This window comes from Telmatherina bonti, assembly GCF_933228915.1.
Source record: "Telmatherina bonti genome assembly, chromosome: 21".
Taxonomy (NCBI): domain Eukaryota; kingdom Metazoa; phylum Chordata; class Actinopteri; order Atheriniformes; family Telmatherinidae; genus Telmatherina; species Telmatherina bonti.
The window spans coordinates 31,206,724-31,227,955 of NC_136630.1; the positions used below are offsets into that span (position 1 = coordinate 31,206,724).

At 46.0% G+C, this 21,232-nt stretch overlaps 1 protein-coding gene across 5 annotated transcripts in view; it reads left to right on the top strand.

The window, feature by feature from the left end:
- The window catches only part of LOC306772084 (transcription factor COE3-like), a gene marked incomplete at both ends in the record, with an annotated part of 66,531 nt that overhangs the window by 17,179 nt on the left and 28,120 nt on the right, over positions 1–21,232 (top strand). For all 5 annotated transcript variants that reach the window (XM_079261484.1, XM_079261485.1, XM_079261483.1 and 2 more), the window contains 2 exons: positions 19,546–19,627; positions 19,762–19,879. In XM_079261484.1, the coding sequence (XP_079117610.1) occupies positions 19,546–19,627; positions 19,762–19,879 (200 nt within the window). The remainder of the gene's footprint in view (positions 1–19,545; positions 19,628–19,761; positions 19,880–21,232) is intronic.

Genomic DNA, 21,232 nt, shown 5'->3' on the forward strand with positions numbered 1-21,232 from the left:
TAACCTCCGCTACATATTTTTCACCATTTGTTCAAATGGAGAATCTGTCATTCAGGTCATTAATGGCGTTTAAGATGTTGGCATTAGACCCAGCTCTCTCACCTCATGAGTTCTAATGCAGATCTTTGGGTTGGGATGGGGAAGACGTTCGCTCAAGCTTGGGAGGAGTTTATTAGGCTTATCAGGTTTAGCGGTCCATTAGTAGTCCTCATTCCGACCAGTTTTTTGGCAACATCCACCTGCTGGTCCTGTTGCTGCTAGCTGAACCATTTTACAAGCTAACAGTTCAATGTTTCAACAACAGAATATTGAGAAACAACATGAAACAACAGCGCAACGGGTCACTTCTAAGGAAAAAAGCCTAATTTGAGTCATTTAATGAGTTTGGTCCTTGTTAAATATCCACAAGCTCACACAAAAGCAAGTATGCAGGTCAGCATTTTGGCTGAACCCAAGGAAGTGGAGTTTGTAGTACTTCTGGTAGACGAGAGCATGGCTGTTACAGCGGTTACTGTTGTAGCTGTTGATGACTGTTGTAGCATCTGGTGACTGTTGTAGCTGTTGTTGACTGTTGTAGATGTTAATGACTGTTGTAGCTACTGGTGACTGTTGTAGTTTTTGATGACTGTTGTAGATGTTGGTGACTGTTGTAGCTGTTGGTGACTGTTGAGGCTACTGGTGACTGTTGTAGCTGTTGGTGACTGTTGTAGCTGTTGATGACTGTTTTAACTGTTGGTGACTGTTGTAGCTGTTGGTGACTGTTGTAGATGTGGATGACTGTTGTAGCTGTTGATGACTGTTGTAGCTGTTGGTAACTGTTGAGGCTACTGGTGACTGTTGTAGCTGTTGGTGACTGTTTTAGCTGTTGGTGACTGTTGAGGCTACTGGTGACTGTTGTAGATGTTGGTGACTGTTGTAGCTGTTGGTGACTGTTGAGCAAACTGGTGACTGTTGAGGCTACTGGTGACTGTTGTAGCTGTTGGTGACTGTTGTGGCTGTTGGTGACTGTTGTAGCTGTTGGTGACTGTTGTAGCTGTTGGTGACTGTTGAGGCTACTGGTGACTGTTGTAGCTGTTGGTGACTGTTGTAGCTGTTGGTGACTGTTGTAGCTGTTGATGACTGTTGTAGCTGTTGGTGACTGTTGTAGATGTTGATGATTGTTGTAGCTGTTGGTGACTGTTGTAGCTGTTGGTGACTGTTGTAGATGTTGATGATTGTTGTAGCTGTTGGTGACTGTTGTAGATGTTGATGATTGTTGTAGCTGTTGGTGACTGTTGTAGATGTTGATGACTGTTGTAGCTGTTGGTGACTGTTGTAGATGTTGATGACTGTTGTAGCTGTTGGTGACTGTTGTAGATGTTGATGATTGTTGTAGCTGTTGGTGACTGTTGTAGTTGTTGGTGATTGTTGTAGATGTTGATGATTGTTGTAGCTGTTGGTGACTGTTGTAGCTGTTGGTGACTGTTGTAGATGTTTATGACTGTTGTAGCTGTTGGTGACTGTTGTAGCTGTTTATGACTGTTGTAGCTGTTGGTGACTGTTGTAGCTGTTGGTGACTGTTGTAGTTGTTGATGACTGTTGTAGATGTTGGTGACTGTTGTAGCTGTTGGTGACTGTTGGTAGCTGTTTATGACTGTTTTAGCTGTTGGTAACTGTTGTAGCTGTTGGTGACTGTTGTAGCTGTTGGTGACTGTTGTAGCTGTTTATGACTGTTGTAGCTGTTGGTGACTGTTGTAGCTGTTGGTGACTGTTGTAGTTGTTGATGACTGTTGTAGATGTTGGTGACTGTTGTAGCTGTTGGTGACTGTTGTAGCTGTTGGTGACTGTTGTAGCTGTTTATGACTGTTGTAGCTGTTGGTGACTGTTGTAGCTGTTTATGACTGTTGTAGCTGTTGGTGACTGTTGTAGCTGTTGGTGACTGTTGTAGTTGTTGATGACTGTTGTAGCTGTTGGTGACTGTTGTAGTTGTTGATGACTGTTGTAGCTGTTGGTGACTGTTGTAGCTGTTTATGACTGTTGTAGCTGTTGGTGACTGTTGTAGCTGTTGGTGACTGTTGTAGCTGTTGGTGACTGTTGTAGTTGTTGATGACTGTTGTAGCTGTTTATGACTGTTGTAGCTGTTGGTGACTGTTGTAGCTGTTGGTGACTGTTGTAGCTGTTGGTGACTGTTGAGGCTACTGGTGACTGTTGTAGCTGTTGGTGACTGTTGTAGCTGTTGGTGACTGTTGTAGCTGTTGGTGACTGTTGTAGATGTTGATGATTGTTGTAGCTGTTGGTGACTGTTGTAGCTGTTGGTGACTGTTGTAGATGTTGATGATTGTTGTAGCTGTTGGTGACTGTTGTAGATGTTGATGATTGTTGTAGCTGTTGGTGACTGTTGTAGATGTTGATGACTGTTTTAGCTGTTGGTGACTGTTGTAGATGTTGATGACTGTTGTAGCTGTTGGTGACTGTTGTAGATGTTGGTGACTTGTGTCGATGTTGATGATTGTTGTAGCTGTTGGTGACTGTTGTAGTTGTTGGTGATTGTTGTAGATGTTGATGGTTGTTGTAGCTGTTGGTGAGTGTTGTAGCTGTTGGTGACTGTTGTAGATGTTTATGACTGTTGTAGCTGTTGGTGACTGTTGTAGCTGTTTATGACTGTTGTAGCTGTTGGTGACTGTTGTAGCTGTTGGTGACTGTTGTAGTTGTTGATGACTGTTGTAGATGTTGGTGACTGTTGTAGCTGTTGGTGACTGTTGGTAGCTGTTTATGACTGTTGTAGCTGTTGGTGACTGTTGTAGCTGTTGGTGACTGTTGTAGCTGTTGGTGACTGTTGTAGCTGTTTATGACTGTTGTAGCTGTTGGTGACTGTTGTAGCTGTTGGTGACTGTTGTAGCTGTTGGTGACTGTTGTAGATGTTGGTGACTGTTGTAGCTGTTGGTGACTGTTGTAGTTGTTGATGACTGTTGTAGATGTTGGTGACTGTTGTAGCTGTTGGTGACTGTTGTAGCTGTTGGTGACTGTTGTAGCTGTTTATGACTGTTGTAGCTGTTGGTGACTGTTGTAGCTGTTTATGACTGTTGTAGCTGTTGGTGACTGTTGTAGCTGTTGGTGACTGTTGTAGCTGTTGGTGACTGTTGTAGTTGTTGGTGACTGTTGTAGTTGTTGATGACTGTTGTAGATGTTGGTGACTGTTGTAGCTGTTGATGACTGTTTTAACTGTTGGTGACTGTTGTAGCTGTTGGTGACTGTTGTAGATGTGGATGACTGTTGTAGCTGTTGATGACTGTTTTAGCTGTTGGTAACTGTTGAGGCTACTGGTGACTGTTGTAGCTGTTGGTGACTGTTTTAGCTGTTGGTGACTGTTGAGGCTACTGGTGACTGTTGTAGATGTTGGTGACTGTTGTAGCTGTTGGTGACTGTTGAGCAAACTGGTGACTGTTGAGGCTACTGGTGACTGTTGTAGCTGTTGGTGACTGTTGTGGCTGTTGGTGACTGTTGTAGCTGTTGGTGACTGTTGTAGCTGTTGGTGACTGTTGAGGCTACTGGTGACTGTTGTAGCTGTTGGTGACTGTTGTAGCTGTTGGTGACTGTTGTAGCTGTTGATGACTGTTGTAGCTGTTGGTGACTGTTGTAGATGTTGATGATTGTTGTAGCTGTTGGTGACTGTTGTAGCTGTTGGTGACTGTTGTAGATGTTGATGATTGTTGTAGCTGTTGGTGACTGTTGTAGATGTTGATGATTGTTGTAGCTGTTGGTGACTGTTGTAGATGTTGATGACTGTTGTAGCTGTTGGTAACTGTTGTAGATGTTGATGACTGTTGTAGCTGTTGGTGACTGTTGTAGATGTTGATGATTGTTGTAGCTGTTGGTGACTGTTGTAGTTGTTGGTGATTGTTGTAGATGTTGATGATTGTTGTAGCTGTTGGTGACTGTTGTAGCTGTTGGTGACTGTTGTAGATGTTTATGACTGTTGTAGCTGTTGGTGACTGTTGTAGCTGTTTATGACTGTTGTAGCTGTTGGTGACTGTTGTAGCTGTTGGTGACTGTTGTAGTTGTTGATGACTGTTGTAGATGTTGGTGACTGTTGTAGCTGTTGGTGACTGTTGGTAGCTGTTTATGACTGTTTTAGCTGTTGGTAACTGTTGTAGCTGTTGGTGACTGTTGTAGCTGTTGGTGACTGTTGTAGCTGTTTATGACTGTTGTAGCTGTTGGTGACTGTTGTAGCTGTTGGTGACTGTTGTAGCTGTTGGTGACTGTTGTAGTTGTTGATGACTGTTGTAGATGTTGGTGACTGTTGTAGCTGTTGGTGACTGTTGTAGCTGTTGGTGACTGTTGTAGCTGTTTATGACTGTTGTAGCTGTTGGTGACTGTTGTAGCTGTTGGTGACTGTTGTAGTTGTTGATGACTGTTGTAGATGTTGGTGACTGTTGTAGCTGTTGGTGACTGTTGTAGCTGTTGGTGACTGTTGTAGCTGTTTATGACTGTTGTAGCTGTTGGTGACTGTTGTAGCTGTTTATGACTGTTGTAGCTGTTGGTGACTGTTGTAGCTGTTGGTGACTGTTGTAGCTGTTGGTGACTGTTGTAGTTGTTGGTGACTGTTGTAGTTGTTGATGACTGTTGTAGATGTTGGTGACTGTTGTAGTTGTTGATGACTGTTGTAGATGTTGGTGACTGTTGTAGCTGTTTATGACTGTTGTAGCTGTTGGTGACTGTTGTAGCTGTTGGTGACTGTTGTAGTTGTTGATGACTGTTGTAGCTGTTGGTGACTGTTGTAGTTGTTGATGACTGTTGTAGCTGTTGGTGACTGTTGTAGCTGTTTATGACTGTTGTAGCTGTTGGTGACTGTTGTAGCTGTTGGTGACTGTTGTAGCTGTTGGTGACTGTTGTAGTTGTTGATGACTGTTGTAGCTGTTTATGACTGTTGTAGCTGTTGGTGACTGTTGTAGCTGTTGGTGACTGTTGTAGCTGTTGGTGACTGTTGAGGCTACTGGTGACTGTTGTAGCTGTTGGTGACTGTTGTAGCTGTTGGTGACTGTTGTAGCTGTTGGTGACTGTTGTAGCTGTTGGTGACTGTTGTAGATGTTGATGATTGTTGTAGCTGTTGGTGACTGTTGTAGCTGTTGGTGACTGTTGTAGATGTTGATGATTGTTGTAGCTGTTGGTGACTGTTGTAGATGTTGATGATTGTTGTAGCTGTTGGTGACTGTTGTAGATGTTGATGACTGTTGTAGCTGTTGGTGACTGTTGTAGATGTTGATGACTGTTGTAGCTGTTGGTGACTGTTGTAGATGTTGGTGACTTGTGTCGATGTTGATGATTGTTGTAGCTGTTGGTGACTGTTGTAGTTGTTGGTGATTGTTGTAGATGTTGATGGTTGTTGTAGCTGTTGGTGAGTGTTGTAGCTGTTGGTGACTGTTGTAGATGTTTATGACTGTTGTAGCTGTTGGTGACTGTTGTAGCTGTTTATGACTGTTGTAGCTGTTGGTGACTGTTGTAGCTGTTGGTGACTGTTGTAGTTGTTGATGACTGTTGTAGATGTTGGTGACTGTTGTAGCTGTTGGTGACTGTTGGTAGCTGTTTATGACTGTTGTAGCTGTTGGTGACTGTTGTAGCTGTTGGTGACTGTTGTAGCTGTTGGTGACTGTTGTAGCTGTTTATGACTGTTGTAGCTGTTGGTGACTGTTGTAGCTGTTGGTGACTGTTGTAGCTGTTGGTGACTGTTGTAGTTGTTGATGACTGTTGTAGATGTTGGTGACTGTTGTAGCTGTTGGTGACTGTTGTAGCTGTTGGTGACTGTTGTAGCTTTTTATGACTGTTGTAGCTGTTGGTGACTGTTGTAGCTGTTTATGACTGTTGTAGCTGTTGGTGACTGTTGTAGCTGTTGGTGACTGTTGTAGCTGTTGGTGACTGTTGTAGTTGTTGGTGACTGTTGTAGTTGTTGATGACTGTTGTAGATGTTGGTGACTGTTGTAGTTGTTGATGACTGTTGTAGATGTTGGTGACTGTTGTAGCTGTTTATGACTGTTGTAGCTGTTGGTGACTGTTGTAGCTGTTGGTGACTGTTGTAGTTGTTGATGACTGTTGTAGCTGTTGGTGACTGTTGTAGTTGTTGATGACTGTTGTAGTTGTTGGTGACTGTTGTAGCTGTTTATGACTGTTGTAGCTGTTGGTGACTGTTGTAGCTGTTGGTGACTGTTGTAGCTGTTGGTGACTGTTGTAGTTGTTGATGACTGTTGTAGCTGTTTATGACTGTTGTAGCTGTTGGTGACTGTTGTAGCTGTTGGTGACTGTTGTAGTTGTTGATGACTGTTGTAGATGTTGGTGACTGTTGTAGCTGTTGGTGACTGTTGTAGCTGTTTATGACTGTTGTAGCTGTTTGTGACTGTTGTAGCTGTTGGTGACTGTTGTAGCTGTTGGTGACTGTTGTAGCTGTTTATGACTGTTGTAGCTGTTGGTGACTGTTGTAGCTGTTTATGACTGTTGTAGCTGTTGGTGACTGTTGTAGCTGTTGGTGACTGTTGTAGATGTGGATGACTGTTGTAGCTGTTGATGACTGTTGTAGCTGTTGGTAACTGTTGAGGCTACTGGTGACTGTTGTAGCTGTTGGTGACTGTTGTAGCTGTTGGTGACTGTTGAGGCTACTGGTGACTGTTGTAGCTGTTGGTGACTGTTGAGGCTACTGGTGACTGTTGTAGCTGTTGGTGACTGTTGTAGCTGTTGGTGACTGTTGAGGCTACTGGTGACTGTTGTAGATGTTGGTGACTGTTGTAGCTGTTGGTGACTGTTGAGGCTACTGGTGACTGTTGAGGCTACTGGTGACTGTTGTAGCTGTTGGTGACTGTTGTGGCTGTTGGTGACTGTTGTAGCTGTTGGTGACTGTTGTAGCTGTTGGTGACTGTTGAGGCTACTGGTGACTGTTGTAGCTGTTGGTGACTGTTGTAGCTGTTGGTGACTGTTGTAGTTGTTGATGACTGTTGTAGCTGTTGGTGACTGTTGTAGCTGTTGGTAACTGTTGAGGCTACTGGTGACTGTTGTAGCTGTTGGTGACTGTTGTAGCTGTTGGTGACTGTTGTAGATGTTGATGATTGTTGTAGCTGTTGGTGACTGTTGTAGCTGTTGGTGACTGTTGTAGATGTTGATGATTGTTGTAGCTGTTGGTGACTGTTGTAGATGTTGATGACTGTTGTAGCTGTTGGTGACTGTTGTAGATGTTGATGACTGGTGTAGCTGTTGGTGACTGTTGTAGTTGTTGATGATTGTTGTAGATGTTGGTGACTTGTGTCGATGTTGATGATTGTTGTAGCTGTTGGTGACTGTTGTAGTTGTTGATGATTGTTGTAGATGTTGATGATTGTTGTAGCTGTTGGTGACTGTTGTAGCTGTTGGTGACTGTTGTAGATGTTTATGACTGTTGTAGCTGTTGGTGACTGTTGTAGCTGTTTATGACTGTTGTAGCTGTTGGTGACTGTTGTAGCTGTTGGTGACTGTTGTAGCTGTTGGTGACTGTTGTAGCTGTTGGTGACTGTTGTAGCTACTGGTGACTGTTGTAGCTGTTGATGATTGTTGTAGCTGTTGGTGACTGTTGTAGCTACTGGTGACTGTTGTAGCTGTTGATGATTGTTGTAGCTGTTGGTGACTGTTGTAGTTGTTGGTGACTGTTGTAGCTGTTGGTGACTGTTGTAGCTACTGGTTCCTGTTTTAGCTGTTGGTGGTTGTTGTAGCTGTTGGTGACTGTTGTAGTTGTTGGTGATTGTTGTAGCTGTTGGTGACTGTTGTAGCTGTTGGTGACTGTTGTAGATGTTGATGACTGTTGTAGCTGTTGAAGACTGTTGTAGCTGTTGAAGACTGTTGTAGCTGTTGATGACTGTTGTAGCTGTTGGTGACTGTTTTAGCTGTTGGTGACTGTTGTAGCTGTTGGTGACTGTTTCAGCTGTTGGTAACTGTTGTAGCTGTTGGTGACTGTTGTAGCTACTGGTGACTGTTGTAGCTGTTGGTGACTGTTGTAGCTGTTGGTGACTGCTGTTGCTACTGATGACTGTTGTAGCTGTTGGTGACTGCTGTAGCTACTGGTTCCTGTTTTAGCTGTTGGTAACTGTTGTAGCTGTTGGTGACTGTTGTAGCTGTTGGTGACTGTTGTAGCTACTGGTTCCTGTTTTAGCTGTTGGTGGTTGTTGTAGTTGTTGGTGACTGTTGTAGTTGTTGGTGACTGTTGTAGCTGTTGGTGACTGTTGTAGCTGTTGGTGACTGTTGTAGTTGTTGATGACTGTTGTAGCTGTTTATGACTGTTGTAGCTGTTGGTGACTGTTGTAGCTGTTGGTGACTGTTGTAGTTGTTGATGACTGTTGTAGATGTTGGTGACTGTTGTAGCTGTTGGTGACTGTTGTAGCTGTTTATGACTGTTGTAGCTGTTGGTGACTGTTGTAGCTGTTGGTGACTGTTGTAGCTACTGGTTCCTGTTTTAGCTGTTGGTAACTGTTGTAGCTGTTGGTGACTGTTGTAGCTGTTGATGACTGTTGTAGCTGTTTATGACTGTTGTAGCTGTTGGTGACTGTTGTAGCTTTTTATGACTGTTGTAGATGTTGGTGACTGTTGTAGCTACTGGTGACTGTTGTAGCTGTTTATGACTGTTGTAGCTGTTGGTGACTGTTGTAGCTGTTGGTGACTGTTGTAGCTGTTGATGACTGTTGTAGCTGTTGGTGACTGTTGTAGCTGTTGGTGACTGTTGTAGCTGTTGGTGACTGTTGTAGATGTTGATGACTGTTGTAGCTGTTTATGACTGTTGTAGCTGTTGGTGACTGTTGTAGCTGTTGGTGACTGTTGTAGCTGTTGGTGACTGTTGTAGCTGTTGGTGACTGCTGTTGCTACTGATGACTGTTGTAGCTGTTGGTGACTGCTGTAGCTACTGGTTCCTGTTTTAGCTGTTGGTAACTGTTTTAGCTGTTGGTGAGTGTTGTAGCTACTGGTTCCTGTTTTAGCTGTTGGTAACTGTTGTAGCTGTTGGTGACTGTTGTAGCTGTTGATGACTGTTGTAGCTGTTGGTGACTGTTGTAGCTGTTGGTGACTGTTGTAGCTATTGGTGACTGTTGTAGCTGTTGATGACTGTTGTAGCTGTTGGTGACTGTTGTAGCTGTTGATGACTGTTGTATCTGTTGGTGACTGTTTTAGCTGTTGTAGCTGTTGGTGACTGTTTTAGCTGTTGGTAACTGTTGTAGCTGTTGGTGACTGTTGTAGCTACTGGTGACTGTTGTAGCTGTTGGTGATTGTTGTAGCTGTTGGTGACTGTTGTAGTTGTTGGTGACTGTTGTAGCTGTTGGTGGTTGTTGTAGCTGTTGGTGACTGTTGTAGCTGTTGGTGACTGTTGTAGCTGTTGGTGACTGTTGTAGATGTTGATGACTGTTGTAGCTGTTGGTGACTGTTGTAGCTGTTGGTAACTGTTGTAGCTGTTGATGACTGTTGTAGCTGTTGGTGACTGTTTTAGCTTTTGGTAACTGTTGTAGCTGTTGGTGACTGTATTAGCTTTTGGTGACTGTTGTAGCTGTTGGTAACTGTTGTAGTTGTTGATGACTGTTGTAGCTGTTGATGACTGTTGTAGCTGTTGGTGACTGTTGTAGTTGTTGGTGACTGTTTTAGCTGTTGGTAACTGTTGTAGCTGTTGGTGACTGTTGTAGATGTTGATGACTGTTGTAGTTGTTGGTGACTGTTGTAGCTGTTGGTGACTGTTGTAGCTGTTGGTAACTGTTGTAGCTGTTGGTGACTGTTGTAGCTGTTGGTGACTGTTGTAGCTGTTGGTGACTGTTTTAGCTTTTGGTGACTGTTTTAGCTGTTGGTGACTGTTTTAGCTGTTTATGACTGTTGTAGCTGTTGGTGACTGTTGTAGCTGTTGGTGACTGTTGTAGCTGTTGGTGACTGTTGTAGCTGTTGGTAACTGTTGTAGCTGTTGGTGACTGTTTTAGCTTTTGGTGACTGTTTTAGCTGTTGATGACTGTTGTAGCTGTTGATGACTGTTGTAGCTGTTGGTAACTGTTGTAGCTGTTGATGACTGTTGTAGCTGTTGGTGACTGTTTTAGCTGTTGGTAACTGTTGTAGCTGTTGGTGACTGTATTAGCTTTTGGTGACTGTTGTAGCTGTTGGTAACTGTTGTAGTTGTTGATGACTGTTGTAGCTGTTGATGACTGTTGTAGCTGTTGGTGACTGTTGTAGTTGTTGGTGACTGTTTTAGCTGTTGGTAACTGTTGTAGCTGTTGGTGACTGTTGTAGATGTTGATGACTGTTGTAGTTGTTGGTGACTGTTGTAGCTGTTGGTGACTGTTGTAGCTGTTGGTAACTGTTGTAGCTGTTGGTGACTGTTGTAGCTGTTGGTGACTGTTTTAGCTTTTGGTGACTGTTTTAGCTGTTGGTGACTGTTGTAGATGTTGGTGACTGTTGTAGTTGTTGGTAACTGTTGTAGCTGTTGGTGACTGTTTTAGCTGTTGGTGACTGTTGTAGCTGTTGGTATCTGTTGTAGCTGTTGGTGACTGTTTTAGCTTTTGGTGACTGTTTTAGCTGTTGGTGACTGTTTTAGCTGTTGGTGACTGTTGTAGATGTTGGTGACTGTTGTAGTTGTTGGTGACTGTTTTAGCTGTTGGTGACTGTTTTAGCTGTTGGTAACTGTTGTAGCTGTTGGCGACTGTTTTAGCTTTTGGTGACTGTTGTAGCTGTTGGTGACTGTTGTAGTTGTTGATGACTGTTGTAGCTGTTTATGACTGTTGTAGCTGTTGGTGACTGTTGTAGCTGTTGGTGACTGTTGTAGTTGTTGATGACTGTTGTAGATGTTGGTGACTGTTGTAGTTGTTGGTGACTGTTGTAGCTGTTGGTGACTGTTGTAGCTGTTGGTAACTGTTGTAGCTGTTGGTGACTGTTGTAGCTGTTGGTGACTGTTTTAGCTGTTGGTGACTGTTTTAGCTGTTGGTGACTGTTGTAGATGTTGATGACTGTTGTAGTTGTTGGTGACTGTTTTAGCTGTTGGTAACTGTTGTAGCTGTTGGTGACTGTTTTAGCTGTTGGTGACTGTTGTAGATGTTGATGACTGTTGTAGTTGTTGGTGACTGTTTTAGCTTTTGGTAACTGTTGTAGCTGTTGGTGACTGTTGTAGTTGTTGGTGACTGTTTTAGCTGTTGGTAACTGTTGTAGCTGTTGGTGACTGTTGTAGCTGTTGGTGACTGTTTTAGCTGTTGGTGACTGTTGTAGCTACTGGTTCCTCGTTTAGCCGTTGGTGGTTGTTGTAGATGTTGATGAGTTGTAGCTAGTTTGTGATGATTACCTGCGGGAGTTGAGACCTGGTTGGTTGCTGCATGTCCAGTGACTGTTGTTTTTATTGTAAAGCAGCGGGAATGCTGGGACTTTATCTTTTGCTGCATACCCTTACGACGCTTTGCTCCGCTGGTTGAAGCTCCTGGTTGTCATGTGCCAGGCTCTTTGTTCTCAGCGATGAGGGGATGATCCTCTCTCTGAAAGCTGTGAGAATGTTTTAACTTCAGTCAGTTTAACGTCTTCTCTGTCCTTAAATCCTCATAAAAAGCTCTCGGCTCACGTTAGATTTTTCCATCAGCCTGTTTGTAGCTGATGATGACGATGATGATGGGACCAGCTCTCGTCTTTTTACACCCCGACTCTGAAAACCTGATGTGAGATTTTTTTTTTTGGCGGGGTACAATCTCCTGCTGGCTAGGGTCTCTGGTGTCTGCAGCGTGGGATTATGGGAGGGCGACGTGCTGTCAATCATCTAGCGGGCGTAGGTGTGATTTCCCTCTCATGCCGCCGGTCGGTTTTGGATGGAATCTCATTACTGGCCGTGTTTCAGGGTGACTGACAGCAGAATAATGTAACGGCCCCCAGAGGGCCCCGGCCAGCTAAATGTTAAATGTATGAATGCATGGGAGTCAATGGAGAGATGAAGTGTAGCTGAATATTTTCTTCCTGGGAAGAGTCACAACGTGAAGAGTGTGACCCTGAACATGGCGTCTGCTGCTGAACAGAGGAGGCAACACGATGCCAACAAGCTGAGAGCAGAAACCACAGCAACACTGATCAATCATCTGATCAGCTTCAAAACGCTTTCTGATCAGAAGTAATTCATGAAAAATCATTTGTGGTTAACGGTTCAGACATCATGAAATCTGAAATTAAAGTTTTGATTGAGGAGCAGAAAATCCAGAGAAGAAGAAAGTGTACGTGTGTGTAGGGTAACATGTTGCCATTAGACATCAGAGGTCTGATGATGGTTCCTGCTTCCTCCTCTTCGTCTTATTTTTCTGCTTGTCCTCCTTCACCTCTTCCTCCTATTCCTCCTGTTCCTCCTGTTCCTCCTTCTCATCTTTCTTCTCTTTCTCCTCCTTCTCCACCTCCTCTTCGTCCATCTCTTCCTTCTCTTCTTCCTGTTCCCCCTCTTCCTCCTCTGTCTCATCATCATCTTCCTTCATCCTCTTGTCCTCCTCTTCCTCTTCACCTTATTTTTCTGCTTGTCCTCCTTCACCTCTTCCTCCTATTACTCCTGTTCCTCCTTCTCATCTTTCTCCTCTCCCTCCTAATTCTCTCCCTCTTCCTCCTCCATCTCTTCCTCCTCGTGCCCTTCCTCCTGTCTCTCTCTCCCGCTCCTCTTCCTCCTCCTCCTCTTTCTCTTCCCTCTCTCTCTCCTCCTCCTCCTCTTTCTCTTCCCTCTCTCTGTCCTCCTCCTCCTCTTTCTCTTCCCTCTCTCTGTCCTCCTCCTCCTCTTTCTCTTCCCTCTCTCTCTCCTCCTCCTCCTCTTTCTCTTCCCTCTCTCTCTCCTCCTCCTCCTCTTTCTCTTCCCTCTCTCTGTCCTCCTCCTCCTCTTTCTCTTCCCTCTCTCTGTCCTCCTCCTCCTCTTTTTCTTCCCTCTCTCTGTCCTCCTCCTCCTCTTTCTCTTCCCTCTCTCTGTCCTCCTCCTCCTCTTTTTCTTCCCTCTCTCTGTCCTCCTCCTCCTCTTTTTCTTCCCTCTCTCTCTCCTCCTCCTCCTCTTTCTCTTCCCTCTCTCTGTCCTCCTCCTCCTCTTTCTCTTCCCTCTCTCTCTCCTCCTCCTCCTCTTTCTCTTCCCTCTCTCTGTCCTCCTCCTCCTCTTTTTCTTCCCTCTCTCTGTCCTCCTCCTCTTTCTCTTCCCTCTCTCTGTCCTCCTCCTCCTCTTTCTCTTCCCTCTCTCTCTCCTCCTCCTCCTCTTTCTCTTCCCTCTCTCTGTCCTCCTCCTCCTCTTTCTCTTCCCTCTCTCTGTCCTCCTCCTCCTCTTTCTCTTCCCTCTCTCTCTCCTCCTCCTCCTCTTTCTCTTCCCTCTCTCTGTCCTCCTCCTCCTCTTTCTCTTCCCTCTCTCTGTCCTCCTCCTCCTCTTTCTCTTCCCTCTCTCTGTCCTCCTCCTCCTCTTTCTCTTCCCTCTCTCTGTCCTCCTCCTCCTCTTTCTCTTCCCTCTCTCTGTCCTCCTCCTCCTCTTTCTCTTCCCTCTCTCTCTCCTCCTCCTCCTCTTTCTCTTCCCTCTCTCTGTCCTCCTCCTCCTCTTTCTCTTCCCTCTCTCTGTCCTCCTCCTCCTCTTTCTCTTCCCTCTCTCTGTCCTCCTCCTCCTCTTTCTCTTCCCTCTCTCTGTCCTCCTCCTCCTCTTTCTCTTCCCTCTCTCTGTCCTCCTCCTCCTCTTTCTCTTCCCTCTCTCTGTCCTCCTCCTCCTCTTTCTCTTCCCTCTCTCTCTCCTCCTCCTCCTCTTTCTCTTCCCTCTCTCTGTCCTCCTCCTCCTCTTTCTCTTCCCTCTCTCTGTCCTCCTCCTCCTCTTTCTCTTCCCTCTCTCTCTCCTCCTCCTCCTCTTTCTCTTCCCTCTCTCTGTCCTCCTCCTCCTCTTTTTCTTCCCTCTCTCTGTCCTCCTCCTCTTTCTCTTCCCTCTCTCTGTCCTCCTCCTCCTCTTTCTCTTCCCTCTCTCTGTCCTCCTCCTCCTCTTTCTCTTCCCTCTCTCTGTCCTCCTCCTCCTCTTTCTCTTCCCTCTCTCTCTCCTCCTCCTCCTCTTTCTCTTCCCTCTCTCTCTCCTCCTCCTCCTCCTCTTTCTCTTCCCTCTCTCTGTCCCGCTCCTCCTCCTCTTTCTCTTCCCTCTCTCTCTCCTCCTCCTCCTCTTTCTCTTCCCTCTCTCTGTCCCGCTCCTCCTCCTCTGTCTTCTTGTCTGTCATGACCCAGAAGACAGAAAGCAGCAGGAGGGAATCTCCTTTCTCTAATTGGTTTTTAAAAGGAGTCTCTTCCTCTGTGTGAACACATATTGATTGTCAGTAAGTGTTGCCGGTAGCAACACATCACTATTGATTAACAGTTTAGAAAGAAATACGCTTTTTTTCCCCACACATCTTGTATTTCATCACACAGCTTGTCCTGGTCAGACCCGAACATCTCATCTGGACCAGAATGCTGGTTTTCAGGGACCAGAAGGGATTCATGGACAGAAACTAGAGAGACGTTCCAGCAGAGCTTCCTGCTGCAACAAACTGGTTCCTGACCACAGAACACTGGTTCCACACCACAGAACACTGGTTCCACTTTCATCTACAGAACGTCTGAGTGGGACGTCTGAGTGGGACGTCTCAGTGGGACATCTGAGTGGGCGTCTGAGTGGGACGTCTGAGTGGGCGTCTGAGTGGGACGTCTCAGTGGGACATCTGAGTGGGCGTCTGAGTGGGACGTCTGAGTGGGCGTCTGAGTGGGACGTCTCAGTGGGACATCTGAGTGGGCGTCTGAGTGGGACATCTGAGTGGGACGTCTCAGTGGTGAGGGGGACATCTGAGTGGGACGTCTCAGTGGGACATCTGAGTGGGCGTCTGAGTGGGACGTCTCAGTGGGACATCTGAGTGGGCGTCTGAGTGGGACATCTGAGTGGGACGTCTCAGTGGTGAGGGGGACATCTGAGTGGGACGTCTCAGTGGGACATCTGAGTGGGCGTCTGAGTGGGACGTCTCAGTGGGACATCTGAGTGGGCGTCTGAGTGGGACATCTGAGTGGGACGTCTCAGTGGTGAGGGGGACGTCTGAGTGGGACGTCTCAGTGGTGAGGGGGACGTCTGAGTGGGACGTCTCAGTGGGACATCTGAGGGGGACGTCTGAGTGGGACGTCTGAGGGGGACGTCTGAGTGGGACGTCTCAGTGGGACGTCTGAGTGGGACGTCTCAGTGGGACGTCTGAGGGGGACGTCTGAGTGGGACGTCTGAGTGGGACGTCTCAGTGGGACGTCTGAGGGGGACGTCTCAGTGGGACGTCTGAGGGGGACGTCTGAGGGGGACGTCTGAGTGGGACGTCTGAGGGGGACGTCTCAGTGGGACGTCTGAGTGGGACGTCTGAGTGGGACGTCTCAGTGGGACGTCTGAGGGGGATGTCTGAGTGGGACGTCTGAGTGGGACGTCTGAGTGGGACGTCTCAGTGGGACGTCTGAGGGGGACGTCTGAGGGGGACGTCTCAGTGGGACGTCTGAGGGGGACGTCTCAGTGGGACGTCTGAGGGGGACGTCTCAGTGGGACGTCTGAGTGGGACGTCTCAGTGGGACGTCTGAGTGGGACGTCTGAGGGGGACGTCTGAGTGGGACGTCTGAGTGGGACGTCTCAGTGGGACGTCTGAGGGGGACGTCTGAGTGGGACGTCTGAGTGGGACGTCTGAGGGGGACGTCTGAGTGGGACGTCTCAGTGGGACGTCTGAGGGGGACGTCTGAGGGGGACGTCTGAGTGGGACGTCTCAGTGGGACGTCTGAGTGGGACGTCTGAGGGGGACGTCTGAGTGGGACGTCTCAGTGGGACGTCTGAGGGGGACGTCTGAGTGGGACGTCTCAGTGGGACGTCTGAGGGGGACGTCTGAGTGGGACGTCTCAGTGGGACGTCTGAGGGGGACGTCTGAGTGGGACGTCTGAGTGGGACGTCTGAGGGGGACGTCTCAGTGGGACGTCTGAGTGGGACGTCTGAGGGGGACGTCTGAGGGGGACGTCTCAGTGGGACGTCTGAGGGGGACGTCTGAGGGGGACGTCTCAGGGGGACGTCTGAGGGGGACGTCTGAGGGGGACGTCTGAGGGGGACGTCTCAGTGGGACGTCTGAGTGGGTTTGCAGCTGTGGAAGAATCTGATGTGAGTACGAGGAGTTAGGTTGTAAATGATGAAGAGTAGAGTGGATCTCCTCACTGTGATGAAGAGCAGAAGAGGAGAAGGAGAAAGAAATGGAGGAGGGGGAGGAGCAGCAGGAAAAATAGGAGGGGGAGGAGGAGGAGGAAGAGGAGGAGGAGATGTCTGGTTTCATTTACTGTGAAGAGGGAGATGATGGACTTCTCATTATCTAATTTAATTATCTCCTGTACCTTCCTCCTCCTCCTCCTCCTCCTCTTTTTCAGGAAACCCCAGACCAGAGTCTTTAAACCTGAAGACCTGTGTGTGTGTGTGTGTGTGTTTGTGTGTGTGTGTGTGTGTGTGTGTGTGTGTATGCAGGTGTATGTGTGTGTGAAAGTGCTTCTATGTGTGTGTGTCAGCAGTGATTGACAGCTGACATTAAGTTGTTTAGTGGTGAAATGTCAGACTCTGAATATTCCTGTTTGACCCTTTCTGGCTGCCATAGAGTGTGAAAAACACAAATCTGACCGCTGATCCGGTTCAGGATTTCAGCTGGTTCCAGGTCCGGTTGTTGGTTCCCAGTAAGTCCAAGCAAACGGACATTAGGTCCTCCTGCTTTTACTGGACATACTACACAGGTATGTGATCATTTATTACCACGACATCTCTGGATGTGTGCAGTTCCTCAGTTTTTTTCATCCACTGGTAAGAAAAGCCAGACATCAGAAATCTTTGTTCCTTCATTGTTTACCTGTTAACGAGACATTTGTAGTCCGGTCCAGTCGATGAACTGGATTGTTTTCTGCTTTCTTGGTCAGCAGTTCTTAAACAGGAGGCTGGTATCGGGGATAACAGTGGAAAGCTGTGGTCTTTACGTTACTGCTAATGTGGGAGAAAGCTATCCTAGCATTAGCTGCTAATGTGGGAGAAAGCTATCCTAGCATTAGCTGCTAATGTGGGAGAAAGCTATCCTAGCATTAGCTGCTAATGTGGGAGAAAGCTATCCTAGCATTAGCTGCTAATGTGGGAGAAAGCTATCCTAGCATTAGCTGCTAATGTGGGAGAAAGCTATCCTAGCATTAGTTGCTAATGTGGGAGCGTGATGTCTTAGTATTAGCTGGTAATGTAGGTGTCTCCATACAGGAATACATCGGAGTACTGTGGTAAATCTGGACTATTGATCTGATTTCACATAATCAGATTATGCTGGGTTTACAAAGACTTAAGTAATCTGATTTTCCAGAAATGCTTGGTGTTGGTTTGTAAACAAGCTCAGTCAGACTCGTCGTGTTCATGACTGACAGAACAGAACCAATGTATAACAGGACAACTGCTGTAGTCATCAGACAGGAGGAGACACGCAACACCTGCTGCATCGTACAGGAACAGGTGGAACATGTGTGGACTTCTAGAACTTGTGGAACAAGTGGAGAATGTGGAATCGGGTGGAACATAGTTCAGAGATAAAGTTGTTTATATTGCCTCATGGGGGCCAGAATGTAAGCAGTGTTGGGTGTAGACACCTTCACTGCGTGATGCTTAGTGAGGCACAGTTAGCCATGGGACAGCAGTAAAGTTCCACTCTTTACTCTCAGAAGAATGGCGTTCCACCTCCTTGTCCAGCAGAGCGAGGGGATTGAGCAAACAGCTGGAGTAGCTACTGGATCCATGTCTCAGTCAGGACCAGGACCTGAATGTCTGAGAGATTCATTAATCAACTGATGAATTCAGTTTTATTAACTGCAGACTGACAGTTCCAGAGTCAGAAAGTAACAGCAGATGTGCTCAGCGTGCATGATGTTGGCCAGGACATGTTTTACAGATGCCGTTGTCTCAGGTTCACGCTCTGTGTGATGTATCCATGCTGCTTCTCTGACCAGTTAAACCAGTTAAAACAGGTTTGATTTGTCAGAGTGGGTCCAGTTCTGTTAGGAAGTCTGGGACTGGATGTTTGACCTTGGTTTTAGTCTCAGGCTCCTAAGTGGACCGTTCCGGTTCAGATGGAGGTCGATGTCAATCCTGGAGGGAGATAAAATGCCTGCTCACTTCACACACCGGGTCCAATTCTGGTCTGGTCTGGTCTGGTCCTGGTTTTGGTCCAGGTCTCATCCAATTCAGGAAAAGGTCTGGTTCTGGTTCTGGTTCTGTTCCAGGTTTTCTGCCAGATGAAGGGAAGCAGAAGCTGCTTAAAGTAAAGATGAAGCTGAGAGGAAATGACTCGCATCATGTTAACACACAGAACAGATATGTAAATCACACACACACTCAGACACACACACTGACACAGAGAGGTAGCGTTGCCATCGGTAACTTGTCCTCACCCTGTGAACACATTTTCTACCTCATAGAGCAAATTAACTCCAACACTGACAGACTTCCTCTGTTCAAGGAGATAAATCTGCTTCCTGCTCGTAAATATGAGCAGGATCAGTGCATGTGCGCGTGCATGTGTGTGTGTGTGTGTGTTTTCATCACATAACAAACTGAAAGCTTAATCTGTCCCGGAGCAGATTTACACCCTTGATGATTGAGGAGACAGTGGGAAGATAAGATGATGATCAACTGACACGGGCAGTTACCATGGCGATTACACTCTGTGTGATCAGCTGATCAGGTGGACTGAACAGAACCAGAACTGTATCCTCAGAACCCGGTTTGTCTCCAAGAACATTACTACATTGGTCCGGTGATGAAGATGATGGTGATGATGATAAGCATGACGATAAAGATGATGACGATGATAGTGGTGATGGTGAACATGATGATGATGGGGATGTTAATGTTGGATTATGATGATGATCATGAAAATAAAGATGATGATGATGATGATGGCGATGATAATTATGGTAAAGATGATGATAATAATTGTGATAATGGTAATGATGGTGATGATGATGAAGATAATCGTGACAATGGTGATGATGATGATGATGAAGATAATCGTGACAATGGTAATGATGATGATGCTGCTGATGATGATGATATTGATAATGATTATCATGATAATGGTAATCATAAGGATGACCATGTTAACCATGGTAACCATCATCATGGTAACGATGCTAAACAGCTACCCTCCTCCGGAGCAGGTGATGTTCTGGATAAGAAATCGACAGGTACAAAAGCACGACCTGTTGACCATTCAGATTGCTGGGTGTAATGGCGTCCATGCTGGTGGTGGATAGTGGACTAAGAATTCATGTAACAACTACTGGTGCTGTCATGGTGAGGAGTGACTCGATCTTCCAGCTTTGATAATGACATCGATCAATCTCTATTAATTCGTTCTGACAATGTCCCGTCGGACGTCTCTGGACTCTGGACCCATGTGGTTCTGAGGGACCGTTTCCAGGCCAGGTTTAGTCCCGATATTCTGGCTGAAACATTAGAAGGACTGAAGCAGGCTAGAACTTCTGTGTGTCAGACTGCTGAATGTTTATTCTTCTATCAACCGATCTGTGTGTTTCCAGGTTCTTCTTGAAGTTTTTTCTCAAGTGTAACCAGAACTGTCTGAAGAACGCAGGAAACCCTCGAGACATGAGGAGGTTTCAGGTAAAACATTCAGGACAGACTGCAGGACATGATTTCCCATGATTCATTGGGGTTATGAGATCAAATTTGGTTTCATTCTCTGCACTTTGTTCTGTTTTCCTGCTGGCTATAAATAAAGTTTTCTGTGTTTACAGGTGGTTGTATCTACAACAGTCAATGTAGACGGCCATGTTCTCGCTGTTTCTGACAACATGTTTGTGCACAACAATTCCAAACATGGCCGCCGAGCCCGGAGACTGGACCCATCTGAGGGTATGTTTTTATAGTTCTTCAGCTTTTAGCTTTTTCAACCAATCAGATTGGAATGCTGGTAATCACCACGGCAACCACTGGTTCCCAAACTGGATCTCACCGAGCAGTTTTAGTATCTGTGGGTCTGGTGGTTGGTGGAGTTAAGCATGGACAGATGTTAGAGGAGGCTGTGTGCAGGAGATCTGGACAGACTGATGGATGACGGGGCTCAGTCAGAAACCAGGTGAGACGCTCAGGTGTCCAAAAGTAGCTTGGAGCAGAGCTGCTTCTGGAATGGAGTTTGCTGATCAGGACGCTTTGAAGTCGCCTATATTTGGAAATTTTCATGCACCTTGTAGTGGGAGGAAACTCTGGTCAGACTGAGACCACCTGTGAAGGATTAAATGAACCTTTTGATCTTCAGATTATTCAGGAGAGTCACTTGGTGTACCAACTGCACCCAGTACATCCACGACCCAACTTCAGATGATTGAGAATGCACGGACCAATGAGATTCAATTTTAAACAATTAAAAGTAACCATTGTTTAAACATCTGGAACAATCAGTGTTTAAACATCTGGATCAATCGGGGTTTACACATCTGGACCAATCAGGGTTTACACATCTGGACCAATCAGTGTTTAAACATCTGGACCAATCAGGGTTTAAACATCTGGACCAATCAGGGTTTAAACATCTGGACCAATCAGGGTTTAAACATCTGGACCAATTAGGGTTTAAACATCTGGACCAATCAGGGTTTAAACATTTGGACCAATCAGTGTTCAAACATCTGGACCAATCAGTGTTTAAACATCTGGACCAATCAGGGTTTAAACATCTGGACCAATCGGGGTTTAAACATCTGGATCAATCGGGGTTTACACATCTGGATCAATCTGGGTTTAAACATCTGGACCAATCGGGGTTTAAACATCTGGATCAATCGGGGTTTACACATCTGGACCAATCAGGGTTTAAACATCTGGACCAATCGGGGTTTAAACATCTGGATCAATCGGGGTTTACACATCTGGATCAATCTGGGTTTACACATCTGGATCAATCAGGGTTTAAACATCTGGACCAATCAGGGTTTAAACATTTGGACCAATCAGGGTTCAAACATCTGGACCAATCAGGGTTTAAACATCTGGATCAATCAGGGTTTAAACATCTGGATCAATCGGGGTTTACACATCTGGATCAATCTGGGTTTACACATCTGGATCAATCAGGGTTTAAACATCTGGACCAATCAGGGTTTACACATCTGGACCAATCGGGGTTTAAACATCTGGACCAATCAGGGTTTAAACATCTGGACCAATCAGGGTTTAAACATCTGGACCAATTAGGGTTTAAACATCTGG